Genomic DNA, 15,623 nt, shown 5'->3' with positions numbered 1-15,623 from the left:
TTCCATATATATTACTACAACTCTCATCTTGACCACTTCGTGTCTGCGTTGTAATTAAATTTGAGCAAAAACCATCCTGCTTATCGCTACCATTTTTCGCCACCATTCTTCTCTGCTGAAATCAAATAAGTTTTGATCCGATCGATGAAATAGTACAAAAGTTATAAAGGTTTTGAAGGTTCCCCCTCAAGGACAAGCTTCTGGCTGAAAAACACGTAATGAGAACCAAGGTCCGAAATATGACGGAAAAGCATGAGGCAGATTTTAAAAAACTCAACATAAAACACAGGACTCAGCTTCGTAAAATTCGTGAGAAACATGCTGAAGAAACATCACTGAAAGATCAGTGCTGTGTACAACTTAACAAAGATCTGCAACTTTTACAATCTCATGCCTGTGCACCTCTTGCAGAACAGGCAACTTGTTCTTTAAATGATTACACCAAACAGAAGATTGGGGAACTGGAAGGTAATTACTCAAAGATGACCTGTTAATATTTTTGGTCGGCCATAAATGTTCCTACCGCAGATTTGTACATCTGTCCTCACCTGCTGTGTAATTATCTCGTCCCTGTAACCTTATGAGATTTTGTGTATGCAAATTGGTTGTTGTAATTCTCATATTTTATCACTGATCCCACTGGGTTGGTACGTTCAGTGATCAGGAAAAGTAGTGTGTAATCTAAGTTTTTTTCACTCGGGTATTCTGGTCAGATTCCTTGATCAGAAGATAGTGATGTTTAAAGATTCAAGAAAAGAATTATTTGTGAAGCATTTGTGAGAGTCTGCCAAATGGCTGACAGGAACACACAGTAGGCATTTGGACAGATTCGTACAGATGCTTTTCAAAACTTTCTCTTCTTGAATCCTTTAAACCGCTGTCACTGAATTTTAATTTTGAGACGGTGCTGATAGTTAAAACATGACATCGTGAAGGGCGGCCTGGTCGCGCAGCGGTGGAGTTGCTGCCTTTCAGCGCCAGAGACCTGGGTTTGATCCTGACTGTGGTACTTGTCTGTACGGAGTTTGTATGTTCTCCCTGTGGGTTTTCATCCAGGTGCTTCGGTATCCTCACACTCCAAAGACGTACAGGTTTGTAGGTTAATTGACTTGGGTTCATGGTAAATTATCCCTAGTGTGTGTAGGATAGTGTTAGTGTGCGAGGATCATTGGTCGGCACAAATACGTGGTCGAAGGGCCTGTTTCCACGCTGTATCTCTAAATAAAATCATTTGAAGACATTTTACCATTCACAATGCCCTTGCTGGAAATGATACATCAAAGTATTTTAATTTCAAATAGCTTTGAATGAGAAGACCACAGAGCAACCATGACATTTCATTAACTCCATGAATGTCTTATCTCTGTGAGACTTGAGCTGTGTTTGCATGACAGTTTACGGAAGAGAGGGTGAAACCAGGGACAAGATACAATGATGGTGGAGACAGACTATTCAGCAGCAGAAGAGGAAATTTAATTGGAGTAATTTAAAATAAAATAAGGGTTTTAATGGAGCCAGTGGAGAATGATCATTTTGTTTGTTTGGGATTAAGTAACTTTACACCTTAATTTCCAAAATGTTGTTGAGGAGACACATTTTCTGTGGAGCTTTATTCAAGCTTCTAATCTTTTCTCACTAGTGATAGTTATGGAATTTATCATTGGATAAATATGTATATGGCATTACCATTTTGTCTTACAAATCTTCAAGCTTAATGAATTGTAGCATTTCAAGGATATTTTATGATTTCAAATGTCGGTAATTAGTTGAACAGATGATTTTCACTGATTGTCATTAACTGCTGTGGAAACAATTGCAAATTGTGGAGGTGTTGCTTTTTTTTGCAACAAATGTCAGATAATTACGGGTGTTTTTTCCATTCTCTTTCTTAAAGAACAAGTGAGGCTTATGACGCAAGAGGCTGAAAAATCAGAGGCCAGGTTCATTACAATGGAAGCTCAGTCCAAATTGAAAATCAATCAGATTGAAGAGGAGCTGGACAATGTACAGGTACCCCAAATAAAAACCCCTTGTACCTGGTGACGATTAACTGAATATTAATCTGTTTGCCATTTACCTAGAATTAAATGACTTTATCTTATAAAAAAAGGAAATTGATGGTATGTTATTCCGTGAGTTGTTGAAGCATTGTGGGAACCACATTTTTTTTTACAGTTAGTTATGTACATTGTATATTTTTAATCTGGGCTCAACTGTATGAAGGAGTGCTTCCCTACATTTCACAGCTCACTCCATTCCGTGTAGAACACCTTTCTGAAGAGTAAGTGACATGGGATAGATGTGAACCTGCAGGAAAATTCAATCATAAAATAGTTGTGGTAGAATGGAGCTGTCGGCAATGGCACATTAAATGTATAATGCATGCTAAAGTTATTTAGAGAATCATACTGTTCATAAACAGGCCCTTCAGCCCAACTTGCCCACACTGACCAACGAGCCCCATCTACACTAGTCTTACCTGTCTAGAGTCATAAAGCAAAATATTTAATCTAGAATTTGAATGGTGACTATTTTACTGACCAATAGAAATCCCTTGGCTATAATTGACACTAAAGTTATTTCTACCCAGATTGTACCTTCTCGGCAGGAGCTGCTGGAGCTCAAAGATATAGCCGTTGACTTGGAAGAGGAGAATGAACAGTTACACCTGAAAGTGAACTGGCTACAACACGTCGAGGCACAAAATGGTGTGTGTATAGTATGTCTTTAATTGGGTAAGAAGGAACTGGGGATACTGGTTTACACCGAAGATAGACACAAAATGGAGGCCAGGCAGCATCTCTGGAGAAAAGAATAGGTGATGTTTCAGATCAAGACCGTCAGGGAGTCAGGGATGGGGGGAATTAGAGGTATGGGGAGGTACAGAACAAAGTAGAACCTGCATCAATGACTCGGGGAGGGTGGAGCTGACAATGGTTCATTGTTGGCTGAGGATGAGGTGATAATGAAGGAATACAAATGGTGAAATTAGCAAGAGGACTAGAGTGGGGCAGAGACAGACAGAGAGAGAAAGAGAATGGAAGGGTTATTTGGTTAGAGATCCTTCATCTCTTGTGTAAGAAGGAACTGCAGTTGCTGGTTTAAACCGAAGATGGACACACATAGCTGGAATAACTCAGTGGGACAGGCAGCATCTCTGGAGAGAAAGAATGGGTGACGTTTCGGGTCATGACCCTTCTTCTTTCTCATTATTTAAATGGTGATATGTGTTTTCTTACAGAGGATCTTCAAGCAAAATTGGAAGAATATGAAGAGCAACACCAGAACATGCAAGCAGATTTAGAACAAGCTACCAAGGGACAAACTTCCCAGGTTGGGAGAATTTGTGCTGCATTTAATTCCTCCATGTACAATCTTAATTCCAAGTGTGTGCATTCTGCACAGATTCAACAGTCTCAAGTATCCTGCTAATTAATATTACATTGTATTTCATGTTGCTTATTCAGATTAATTTTTAAATGGATCATTTAAGTAAGTTTTTATTTTGCTCTTTTCTATTCACATCCTTATTTTTTGGCTTGATTCTTGCATCTGAGGGGTGCTATTTGCTTCCACACCAGATGGTTTCTGTATGCATCACCATACACCTTGGACATGGAGAAAGTCTACTGAATTAGCTCGTGTGGTTGGGGAAGCAACAGAGTAGTTCCAGACTTTTTAATCTAGTTTGGGTAATTTTACCTATTGATATTATACGGTCATAAGGAATAATATTAGGTCATTCGGCCCATCAAGTCTACCCCACCATTCAATCATGGCTGATCAATTACTCCCTCCTAACCCCATTCTCCTGCCTTCTACTCTAACCTCTGACACCTGTACTAATCAAGAATATATCTATGCCTGAAAAATATCCACTGACTTGGCCTCTACAGCCATCTGTGACAAAGAAATCCACAGATTCACCACCTTCTGGCTAAAGAAATATCACCTCATCTCCTTCCTAAAAGAACATCCTTTAATTCTGATTATCCAGAACTCTAAACATTTATTGACAAGACTGATTTCTGTGGTTAGAGCGTGTGCTATGCTTGAGCCGATATTCTCCAGATTTTAGAAGAGTGTAAAGTGAAAGGAAGGAGCGGGTGTGGAGAAAGGTGTGTTTGACTGATAGGCTGATAGGATATTTTTCCTAATGGGAGATTCAAGACCTAAAGGGCATAGCCTCAGGATAAGGAGCTGCAATAGACAATAGGTGCAGGAGTTGGCCATTCGGCCCTTCCATCCAGCACCGCCATTCAATGTGACCATGTTTGATCATCCCCAATCAGTACCCCGTTCCTGCCTTCTCCCTATATCCCCTCTTTCTAGCTCGCTCCTGAAAGTATCCAGGGAACCGGCCACCACCTCCCTCTGAGGCAGTGAATTCCACAGACTCACAACTCTCTGTGTGAAAAAGTGTTTCCTTGTCTCCGTTCTAACTGGCTTACCCCTTATTCTTAAACTGTGGCCCCTGGTTCTGGACTCCCCCAACATTGGGAACATGTTTCCTCCCTCTAGTGTGTCCAAACCATTAATAATCTTATATGTTTCAATAAGATCTGCTCTCATCCTTCTAAACTCCAGAGTATACAACGTAGCCGCTCCATTTTCTCAGCATTTGACAGTCCCGCCATCCCGGGAATTAACCTTGTAAACCTACGCTGCACTCCCTCAATCGCAAGAATGGACTTCCTCAAATTAGGGGACCAAAACTGGACACAGTTCTCCAGGTGTGGTCTCGCTAGGGCCCTTAACAATTGCAGAAAGACCTCTTTGCTCCTATACTCAACTACTCTTGTTGTGAAGGCAAACATGACATTTGCTTTCTTCACTGCCTGCTGTACTTGCATGCTTACTTTCATTGACTGATGAGCAAGGACCCCCGGATCCCGTTGTACTTTCCCTTTTCACAACTTGACACCATTTAGATAATAATCTGTCTTCCTGTTTTTGCTACCAAAGTGGATAATCTCACATTTATCCACATTAAACTGCATCTGCCATGCATCTGCCCGCTCACCCAAATTGTCCAAGTCACCCTGCATTCTCATAGCATCCTCCTTACAATTCACACTGCCACCCAGCTTTGTGTCATCTGCAAATTTGCTAATGTTACTTTGAATCCCTTCATCTAAATCATTGATGTATATTGTAAATAGCTGCACAGAACTTTGCAGTACCCCATTAGTCACTGCCTGCCATTCTGAAAGGGTAACGTTAATCCCTACTCTTTGTTACCTGTCTGCCAACCAATTTTCTATCCATGTCAACACTCTAGCCCCAATACCATGTGCCCTAATTTTGCCCACTAATCTCCTATCAAATTTGACCCTATCTAATGGTTTCTGAAAGTCCAGGTACAATACATCCACTGGCTCTTCCTTGTCCATTTTCCTAGTTACATCCTCAAAAAATTCCTGAAGATTAGTCAAGCATGATTTCCCTTTCGTAAATCCATGCTAACTTGGACCGATCCTGTTACTGCTATCCAAATATGCCGCTATTTCATCTTTGACTCCAGCATCTTCCCCATCATCAATGTCAGGGTAACTGGTCTATAATTCCCTGTTTTCTCTCTCTCGCCTTTCTTATAAAATGGGATATCATTAGCTACCCTCTAATCCAGTGATTCCCAACCTGGGGCCATATGGCAAATTTCAGGGGGGGCACAGAAAGATTTTGGGATTTAGGGGGCCACAGGTTCAATGAAGGGGGCCACAGAGCTACCACCCTGTTGCCTCCTAAATTTCACTTCTAATAAATTTAAATCTATGTAGTTGAAATATTTTTGATGTTTGTGGAATAGAATAAAAGAGAATATATGTGTAATTAATACACACTGATATTTTTATGTAAGGTATTATAATATTAAGTACTTTTTTTCCGCTAATAATGTCAGGGGGGGCCACAGAAAAATTAAAAGATCCCAAGGGGGCCATGAGCTATAACAGGTTGGTAACCACTGCTCTAATCCACAGGAACTGATCCTGAATCTATAGAACATTGGAAAATTAACACCAATTTTCTAGAGCCACCCATGATTTCTAGAGCCACTTTCTAATGTACCCTGGGATGCAGACCATCAGGCCCTGGGGTTCTACCCAACACCATTTCCTGCCTAATGTGAATTTTCTTCCGTTCCTCCGTCACCACAGATCCTCTGGCCACTAGTACATCAGGAAGATTGTTTGTGTCCTCCTCAGTGAAGACGGATCCAAAGTACTTGACATTTCCCCTCTGAGGGTTGAGAATCTTTTGAGTTCTTTACCCTCCGGAGCTGTGGGTGGAGAACCATTCAGTACATTCAAGGGTTAGCCAGCTAGAATTTTACACTGCGGGAAAGTTGAGGGTTATGGGGATTAGGTAAATGTTTAGATCAAAGATCTAATCAGCCATGATCATGTGATAGAATGAATAAGGCTCAAGGGCTGATTTCATGTAATAAAAGTTTCCAATTATCCAATTCTACAACTTGCAATTCCAATGACGTAACAATATGTCTTGAAGATGTACATTAAATGGAACAAGTCAGTGCTTCATTGCCCATAGGTCCATTTATCTTAAAGACAATTAAAATAATTTTACTTATATCTGAAAATCACTGAAATCATCGAATCATTTCCAGCAGAGAATAAAAAAGGGTAAACTATCTTTTACAAACTATAGTTTTCACCATGAAGTTCACTTTTTAATGCTGATCACACCTCTGGTCATCTTGCTGAATAACTCTCAACTACAAATCAGCTTGCTATTTTGTGAATCAAATATGTCCGGGAGGCAAACATAGAGAATCATTACTCTTGTATCATGTCTCAGCGCTTCTGTTTCTAATGGCATCAAGCATCTAATTGGCCAGTTAGATGAGTGGATGATGTTGCTTTGTGTGTAATGTGTCTGTAGACAAGTGAATCTGAATCTGCAGAGGAACTGCACAGCCGCCTGATGAAGTGGCGAGAAACGGTTTATAAGCCAACACCGAGCCATGACATCGATGAGAGGAATGTCATGGAATTAAGGATGAGGCAACTTGAGGAAGAAAGAGAAGGTAAATTGTGGTGCTCTCTGGTTCTCACTTGGAACAAATCATGCAGTTTACTTTGTTTTAATTTAAAATATTTAAGAAGTGAATGACTTGATTAGTGATCTTGATGACTTGAAAGTCGAGTGCACCTCTATTTAGGGATCTGTTTGTTGTCCATATTTCAGTCAAGACAAAGGCTACTGTCGACTTTTTAAAGCTGGAATTCTAACGTTTTTACTTTCAGCATCAAAATCCATGCTGACAATAGTTTTGTCCAGTTTTATTTACATTGGTAATTACAAAGGTAGCACACTTACCTTTTTGTCCAAATGGCCACTACACAGGCTTCACTCAGTTTATTCATGGATTTGCAGGTTCTCCTGAAGAAATAATGAAATTATATCAATACATAAATCAGTATTGGTATTAGTTGTCTCTGGGATACCAGTGATGTAAATCTAGCTTTGTTACTGCAAGCTTTCAAAATGTAAAGCCAGCCAGCCAGCTGCAATGTGTTTTAGCCCAGTCAGAAACTAACACCTTAACTTGGGGAAGCCACAAGGTAGTGATGGTCACCAGGGTCCAATCAGTCCATATTGTGTCTCTGTTCATGCTGTCTTTCTGAATGACGTGTCTTCCTGTGGCACAAAACTGATTGACGATAACTGGTTCTTTCCCGGCTGCTCTGATCCAGATTTGATCTCAGAACTGCAGGTGCTGGAGGAGGAACTGGGGGAACTTCAGAGACGAGGACAGGATCAAGGATGGACAAAGCAGACCACAGCTGGCCAAAAGCTTATGGTATGTGCTCAGTCTGACACTTTCAGTTTAAACTTTGATTTTAAATATCTGTGGAAATTTAATGCTTGAGTTCCCTCGACATTTTACGCTGTTATTAATTTTAAGCTTTGCCAAGGTTGAATAAAATAGTTTTCTGTTTGGAGGGGGGAGGGGGGGGGGGGCAGCACAGTGGTAGAGTTGCTGCCTTACAACACCAGACACACGGGGTCAATCCTGACCACGGGTGCTGTCTGTACCGAGTTTGCACGTTCTCCCCGTGACCACGTGGGGTTTCTCCGGCTGCTACTGTGTCCTCCAACACTCCAAAGGCATACAGGTTTGCAGGTTAATTGGCTTGGGTAAAACTTGTAAATTGTCCCTAGTGTGCAGGATAGTGTCCGGGGGTGAGCGCTGGTCGGCCTGGACTCATTGGGCCGAAGGGCCTGTTTCCCTGCTGCAGCTCAAAAGACTAAAGCCTTCAGTAATTTTGAGAAGGTAAATATATACTGAGATTTGCTAAACTGAAAAAGCCTTCAACTCAATTTTCAGTGCCATTATAAGTTGGACTGAGATGGATGGCCTCATACAAAGAGAAAGCATTATATCAGGCTCAATCATGTTCCATTTCTAATATTAAAAGTAAAATGACATTAATAGAGACAGATTTTGGAAATCACTGACAAATATTTGTAATTTTAGCAAATTTACCCCTTTATATATAAACATTCAAATTAAAGATCAGTTTTGGACATGATGGGCAAAATGACGGCTTCTGGGGTTGTGACAACCTGATCAATTTTAACTCCCTTTTTTCATGTTTGGTGTTAATAGTCATTGGGTTCCATCCAGTGTGCACAGTATCTCTGTCTCTGTTACTGACGATCATTTACCCATCTGTATTGTTCAAGGGAAGCATTTAAAATACATCAAAGCAAATGAGTAGAGCGTTGGTGAATTCATTTTAGCTTGATACCAAGTAACTACATTAGGGAAATTTAAAGGGTTGTTAATACAGCAACTTTGTTGTTCCGTGGTACAAATGTATTGTGAATTCATGTGCAAGGAAGTAAACGTTTCTATTATTATTCAGGATACTATGATTTATGAGGGAATAAAACGTTTAAGTCACAAACAGAAGAACATTCTCGTGTTTTATACCTTCTGCCCAAAGTACAGCAAGTGAAGATGTAAACAACTGAACAATAGCTGAGTTGTTTGACTTCTCCAATACTTCCGATGTCAACAAATACTCCTTTAATGGTTGATCTGCCTCCAGTGTATCAATTACCACATTGGCAACATATCTCCCCACAGCATTGGTTGTCACTTGGGTAGTCTACACCCCAGCGGTATCAACATTCTCTAATTTTATATAGCCCTTGTCTTCTCCCTCCTCCCCATCCCCCTTCTCAGCTCTCCTTCTAGTCCTACTGTCCCCGCCTCTTCCTTTCTTTTTACCAGCCTCTTCCTTTCTATTTATCCAGCATCTGCAGTTCTTTCTTAAATAGATCTTGGAGAAGGCTGAACCAGCGGGCAGCTGCACAAACAAATGAATGACCGACTGTGGAGCCCCCGGTTTCACCCCAGTGGTGGAAGTTTTCTTGTAAGTTATACTATGTTAACACGTTAATAATAAAATTAATATTAACGTGTTAACATAGAAAACTTCTGCTGAAAGTCATGACTTGCAGGGCCAACTTGACCAGAAAACTGATAGTTGTGTTGTTGCAGAAACAAATGCATTGAATATTGATAAAGAAAGTCTTCAGAATGAGAATAAAGAACTTCACACATCTTTGAGTAGGTGGACTGCTGAGCGCTGTCAACTGCAGGGGAAGGTGAATGAGAATGAACTCGCAACACATCTTGTGTGGGATCAGGCACAGGCATTCAACACTGAAAATTGTCGGCTTAAAGCAGAACTTGAAGAGATGAAGTCTGCATTTCAAAGGAAAGTTGGTGAATTTAAAGTTGGTGATGTCATTGAATCAGCAAGCACATTTACTGCAACAGCTCCAAGCCAAAACTTGAGCAGTTGGGCCAATATATGCAGATGATTGCAGGGTTGCAACATCAGGAGCAAGTTGTGGTGTGTGAAGCAGGTCAGCTCAAGCAGACTCTGCAAGAGAAAGATAAATCCCTGCAACTGCAGGGAGATGAGCTTGGACATCTCCAGAAGAAATCTGAAGAACACCAAGCCCTGGAAAAGCAATCCATGCAAAACATGGAAACCATTTCCAAACTTCAAAATCAAATCCAAGACTTGACCTTGAAAACTCACAAACTGAAGCACACCATCGAGGAGAGAGACTTGCTGCTGGCCTGTAAAGTGGAAGATTGTGTCAAACTCAGGACGGTTCATTCTGAAATGGACGACACCATTTCACAACTTTGAGCGCAATTGGCAGCTTCCAGTTCTGAAGCTGAGAGGTTGAAATGTGTTATTAAGGAAAAGGAATTGTCTTTCTCTCAAGTAAAGGAGCCGCAGCAGCTTGCAAAGGGGAGGAGAGGCAGATGGTATATCCACAGAGAAACAGAACCTAAACCTTGCCTGTGAAAGTCTGAAGCAGACACTGGACATCCTAACTCATGAGAAGCAATAATATTCTCAACAGTTGGATTCACTGAAAACTCCCAGACGGCAGAGTTGTCAGAGTGGAAGACAAAGCACGACGAATTAAAGCACGAATATGAATCCCTTTTGTAATCCCTCGAAAATATCAGCAATGAGATGGATAAGATGAGGCAAATAGTTGAGACGGCAAGAAAATAGAAACAGGAGGTGATGTTCAAGCTCCGCGATGTAGAAGCCAAACGACAAAGCATGGAGAGGAAGCTTGAGGAAGCTGGTGCTGAAAATGAAAAAATAAAGGACAAAATGAGAAAGTTTACAAAATCCAAGCAGCAGCGAGTTCAGGAGCTTGAGGAAGAGATTGAAAGAATTAGCAGTGAGTTACAAACTATTACCACAAAGCAGAGTCACGCAAGTGAATTGTCTGCCCAGTACAATCAGCACCAGGAGGAAAGCAAATCACTGAAGCAAACTTCTCACCATTTTAAAGCAGAGTTTTGACAAAACCCAAAATGAGGGCGAGCTTCTGCTGAATGAATTTAATTCGTCCATATCCATCATAGAGGAGTTGCAGAGTGAGGATGATTCTTATCAGGCTGATTTTAATGAACCACTGTCATAGAATCCCAATCCCTGGAGGACCAGCCTGTGCTGAAGGAAGGAAAGGTTTACACGACAGGGCAAGTAGGACCATTGTTGTCTCAGAAGCGTAGACAATTAGAGGATGACAAATCTCTTCTCCAGGAAGAACTTGAAAATTTCCAGGAAATGTCAGAAAAGGTAAAAAATGAGAGAGAATGTTTGGAGGCAGAAATACTTAAAAATGTCGACAAGATAGATCAGTTAATATATGCAAAATAATTCACTTGTCAATGAATTGGACTGCTTCAGAGAAGAGAAACTTCATCTGATCAAAGAAAAAGAGGTACAGGAAATTAAACTGGTGAAAGAATTTGAAGTGAGGCTTCGGTCTGCTCGAAGGGGTAATACCTCGTCTAAAGGTGAGACCAAGGAGCTTCGAGAACTGTTAAAAGAGAAGCAGCAGGAAATAATGATTTTGCAGAAGGACTGCATCAAGTACCAGGAGCTCATTTTGGACTTAGAGTGATGTGTCAAAACATCGGAATCTACCTGTGATGAAATGAGCAAGAGACTAGAGTCTATGACTGCAAAAGCTTCCGAGTCTGAAAGGCAAGTCAAACTTGTTCAAGAAGAACTTGCATCTTATAAAGTCTTGCTCCAAGACACCAGAACTGAAACTGAAGGTGTTCGAATGCAGTGCTTAGGGTTCACAGAAGATCTTCGGAAGAACGAAGAGAAGACAAAAGATCAAATTACTAAGAAGGAGAAGGAACTACTTGAGGTTTTAGATCAACTGAAAACAATTAATCAGAAAGAAATATTGAGATATCAGGATAAACTGGATTTGCTGGAACGGAACAAAGACAGAGTGGATGCAGCAACGTTGGTAATTGAGAGACATTTCCCAGCAGCCGAAGCTAATGTTGAGCAGTAAGGATGCAGAATTCTCAAAGCTTGTGTCATCAAAAGACAATGACATTTCTGACTATCTAGTGGAAATCCAGCAGCAACATAGAAAGCAAATAGATGACTATGAAAAGAATTTGAGGATTCTCCAACAAGATAACCAGAAAGGAGCCAGAGCCATGAAAGAGCTGGAGATCCAACTTGTTAAGGTTAGGAAAGAAAAAGACAAAGCTGTTAGCCAGACGGGTGCCTTCACAAAATCGATGGCCTCCTTGCAAGATGACCGAGGCCCCATGTTATCAGAATATACGGAGCTGGATCAATGGCATCTCGACATGCATTGCCAGAAACATCGCATCATTCAGGAGAGTGCAGCTGAAAACATGAACTGAAGCAAGAGATCGGAAATGTTCTCAACCAGATGGATGACCTTAATTCTGACAACGCGCTGTTAAAAGCACAGTTGGTTCAGTACAGGGGAGGAGCTAAACCAGGTCCTGTCTTTGAAGGATAATCAGTTGAAGCAAAAGCAACAACAGCAAATTAAGAATCTTGAGAATGAGAAATCCATCTTCAAAGAGCAATGGAAAGTTGCACAAGGACCCCTTAAACAAAGTAATGAAAGCCCAAAGTCCTTGCAAGAAGAAAATCTGCAAATTTTGGAACAGCTTACAGAGCTCAAGGCTATTGGTTTCCAAAAAGAAGAGGATAAAAATGAAACAAATGCGAGGCAATTAATTCAAGAGCTTCACCAACAACTTAAAACTAAAACTCTGGAATGCGAAGAACTCAAAAAAGAAAACTAATATTAGAAGAGCTGACTTAAAAGAATAGAAAATTTATGAACAGAATTTGAAAATCTGGCTCAAGTAAAGGCGGGAGTGAAAATGTCTGAAAGTGCTGATGGAATAGTGCAGGAGAAACCTGAAGAATATTTGGTGGGATTGTCAGTGATGAAGCAAATACTTTTGGATGTTATTAATGAGAACAAGGAAGTTGCTTTGCGGGCAGAATCTTTTGAGAAAACGTTGCTGGCAGTACAGACGGACAGAGACAGATGTCTGGAGGATATTCGGAAACTTCAAATAAGGCAAACATGATCTCAAGGTAGAAATTAATGTTTTTTAAGCACTAATCTTAGAAGGGACTTTTTAAAAGAGCACTTTCATTTACTAATGACATGCACGGAAACAAGCCCTTGCATCAATTAATAAATTGAGCAGGATACTAAATCTCAAGGTACTAAAGATGAAGCCATGACATTGTTCATTGATGGGACTTGTTCCTCAGGATGCATATGATGAATAAATATTCGTGTTTTTACATTTTAATTTAAAAGATTCCAAGATGGACACAGCAAAGATATGGTGTAATCATGTTTTACATTCATGTGTGTATAAAGATTGACCACTATTTTCATTTTGCAGGAAAAGGAAGAACTGGAAACCCTTCAGCAAACAACACAGCAGGAGCGCAGAGAGCAAGATCCGTCCTCCTGCAAGAATGAATTGGCTGAGCTAAGGTTTGGTTCTACTTGGACTGGGATATCAGTTGCATTTCTATTGTGCCATACGATCAAATGGGAATATCCCTTGATGCTTTGGCCAGTTAACTACGATTGAAGTGTCGATGATGGTAGCAAACACGGCAGTCAATTTTCATAGGGTGGTGTCGTAGAGCCACAAATGATTCAACTCCTTGACGAAGGAGAATCCGTCTGGTTAAAGGAGGAGGACATTCAGTTGCGAATGGCTGGACGGCTTCCTTTAGGTTGTTTTAGATTAGTTCAGTTTAGAGAGAATCTAAATCCAAGATGACTATCAACACGCATTTGGGATTGTTTCCGTTCAATAGGCTTCCATTTTGTATATCATCAGCCCCAGGGATTTTTCAAGGGTTTATGACACAAATTCTAGAGGGAATTGAAGGTTTGGTGTGTTACTTGGATGACATCCTCATCTCAGCCCCTGGCAGGCAGGCACATGATGAAAGGTTGGAAGTGGTACTCAAATGCCTTGAGACACACAGTGTAGGAGTGAAGGCACAAAAGTGTGAGTTCTTTCACAACTCGGTAGAGTACTTGGGTCATAAGATAGACAAGGATGGTCTACACCCCATCAAGGGTAAAGTTGATGCGATCAAGAACGCGCCCACTCCCAGAAACAGGGCCTTCGTCCTACTGAGTCTGCGCCGACCAGCAACCATCCCGTACACTAGCGCAATCCTACACACTAGGGACAAATTACAATTTTAACCAATCCAAATAGCCTACAAACACTCACGTCTTTGGGATGTGGGAGGAAACCAGAATACCTGGAGGAAACCTACGCAGCCACAGGGAGAAGATGCAAACTCCACACAAACAGCACCTACAGTCAGGATTGAACCTGGGTCTCTGGCGCTGTATGGCAGTAACTCTGCCCCCACTGTTACTTGATAGAATCTGAAGAACCATGTGTACACAATGTGGATGGAATTAGAGAATTCTGCTTGTAGTAGCACTGAATGATTTAGCCACTTAATGCTCCCCCTTTCCTCTTTGACACGCGTCTTTGAATTGTTTTAAAAAATATATATATTATTATTGAGTCATTTTTACAACTTTTTAAGGGAATATAATCTAGGTTATAATTTGCTGAGTAAAACATAATTTCTCCTCCCCTTCCCCTGGCATTTTTGCTAGTTTCTATACCCATTGCTTCCTCCAATTCAAGAAATGGTCTTTCCTGTACTGCTCCATCAAACCGCTTGTAGAGGAATCCACTGACTGCAGAAAGCAGCTGCTTCAAATTCCTTGGAGAAGATTCCTTGAAAGCCGTGTGTTCTTCCCAGCCCTTGGTATCGATGACATTTCATTGAGAAGGTGGGGTTACTGTGTTATCGTTTACGCTGCTGTTTTCTTTCCAGGCATGGACCTCTTCTTGTCAGACCTGCACCCAGGGAGCAAACCATTGAAGTGGAATCAATCGAGGAATGTGAAGAGGCTTTGGAGATAGACCCCAGTGGACAGGTGGTGGTGGCACGGAAGGTGTGTATTGCCAATCAATTCTTTGTTTTCTAGTTTTAATGTAATTTCCTGACATTTTACACTGTATCTTGCCCCCCGCCCCCACCCCAGTGAACTGGGCAACTCTGGAAAACCTGCTTCCATGTACTTACTAACTAATAAATAGGATACATAGTACATCGGTTTGGAGTCGGTGATTCAGGCATCAACACAGAAAACCTGGCCTGGTTTCTTTGTCCAGCCTCGAGGTCTGCACGTGGTGCCCCTCCCCTCACCCAGCAACTCCTCCTCTCCTGGGAGACATGAGGTGTTTGAGTTACTCTCATGTCGCACTCACGCGAATCGGTTTTCAAATGCATATCTCTAATCTCTCTGTTTCAGTATGAAAGAGCTCAGTGAATACAGGCCAAGGTGTAAGCCTAATCTCAAAATAAATGCAATAAATTTGGTTATCTCATCTTAACCAAAAGAAGATCTGAAATGTAGAGACACCTTTCCAGGAACAGAGAGAGCAGGAAAAACAGCTGATGAAGGTTCATCTTTCCCCACCTTCATCATGCTGTATAGTGTAAGAATGGATACGTCACCCATCACCAAGGAATCCAAGACTAACCATGGAAGCACTGTCATTTTCTGATTGACTGTGATAGAGGATTGTTTAGAATCATAGAAACATAGAAATATAGAAATTAGGTGCAGGAGTAGGCTATTCGGCCCTTCGAGCCTGCACCGCCATTCAATATGATCATGGC

At 41.1% G+C, this 15,623-nt stretch overlaps 1 protein-coding gene across 1 annotated transcript; it reads left to right on the top strand.

Moving 5' to 3' along the window:
• The first annotated feature begins 239 nt into the window (after positions 1-239).
• Positions 240-15,270, top strand: LOC116982316 (golgin subfamily A member 6-like protein 7). Its single transcript, XM_033035581.1, has 9 exons — positions 240-468; positions 1,895-2,010; positions 2,591-2,708; positions 3,242-3,333; positions 6,904-7,048; positions 7,719-7,825; positions 13,292-13,386; positions 14,772-14,892; positions 15,253-15,270. The coding sequence occupies exons 1-9, from the start codon at positions 240-242 to the stop codon at positions 15,268-15,270; spliced, it is 1,041 nt and encodes a 346-aa protein (XP_032891472.1).
• The last annotated feature ends 353 nt before the right edge of the window (positions 15,271-15,623 follow it).

This window comes from Amblyraja radiata, chromosome 16, assembly GCF_010909765.2.
Source record: "Amblyraja radiata isolate CabotCenter1 chromosome 16, sAmbRad1.1.pri, whole genome shotgun sequence".
NCBI classification, from domain to species: domain Eukaryota; kingdom Metazoa; phylum Chordata; class Chondrichthyes; order Rajiformes; family Rajidae; genus Amblyraja; species Amblyraja radiata.
The sequence above is the reverse complement of the archived record's forward strand: the minus strand, read 5'-3'. Positions and strand labels throughout refer to the sequence as shown.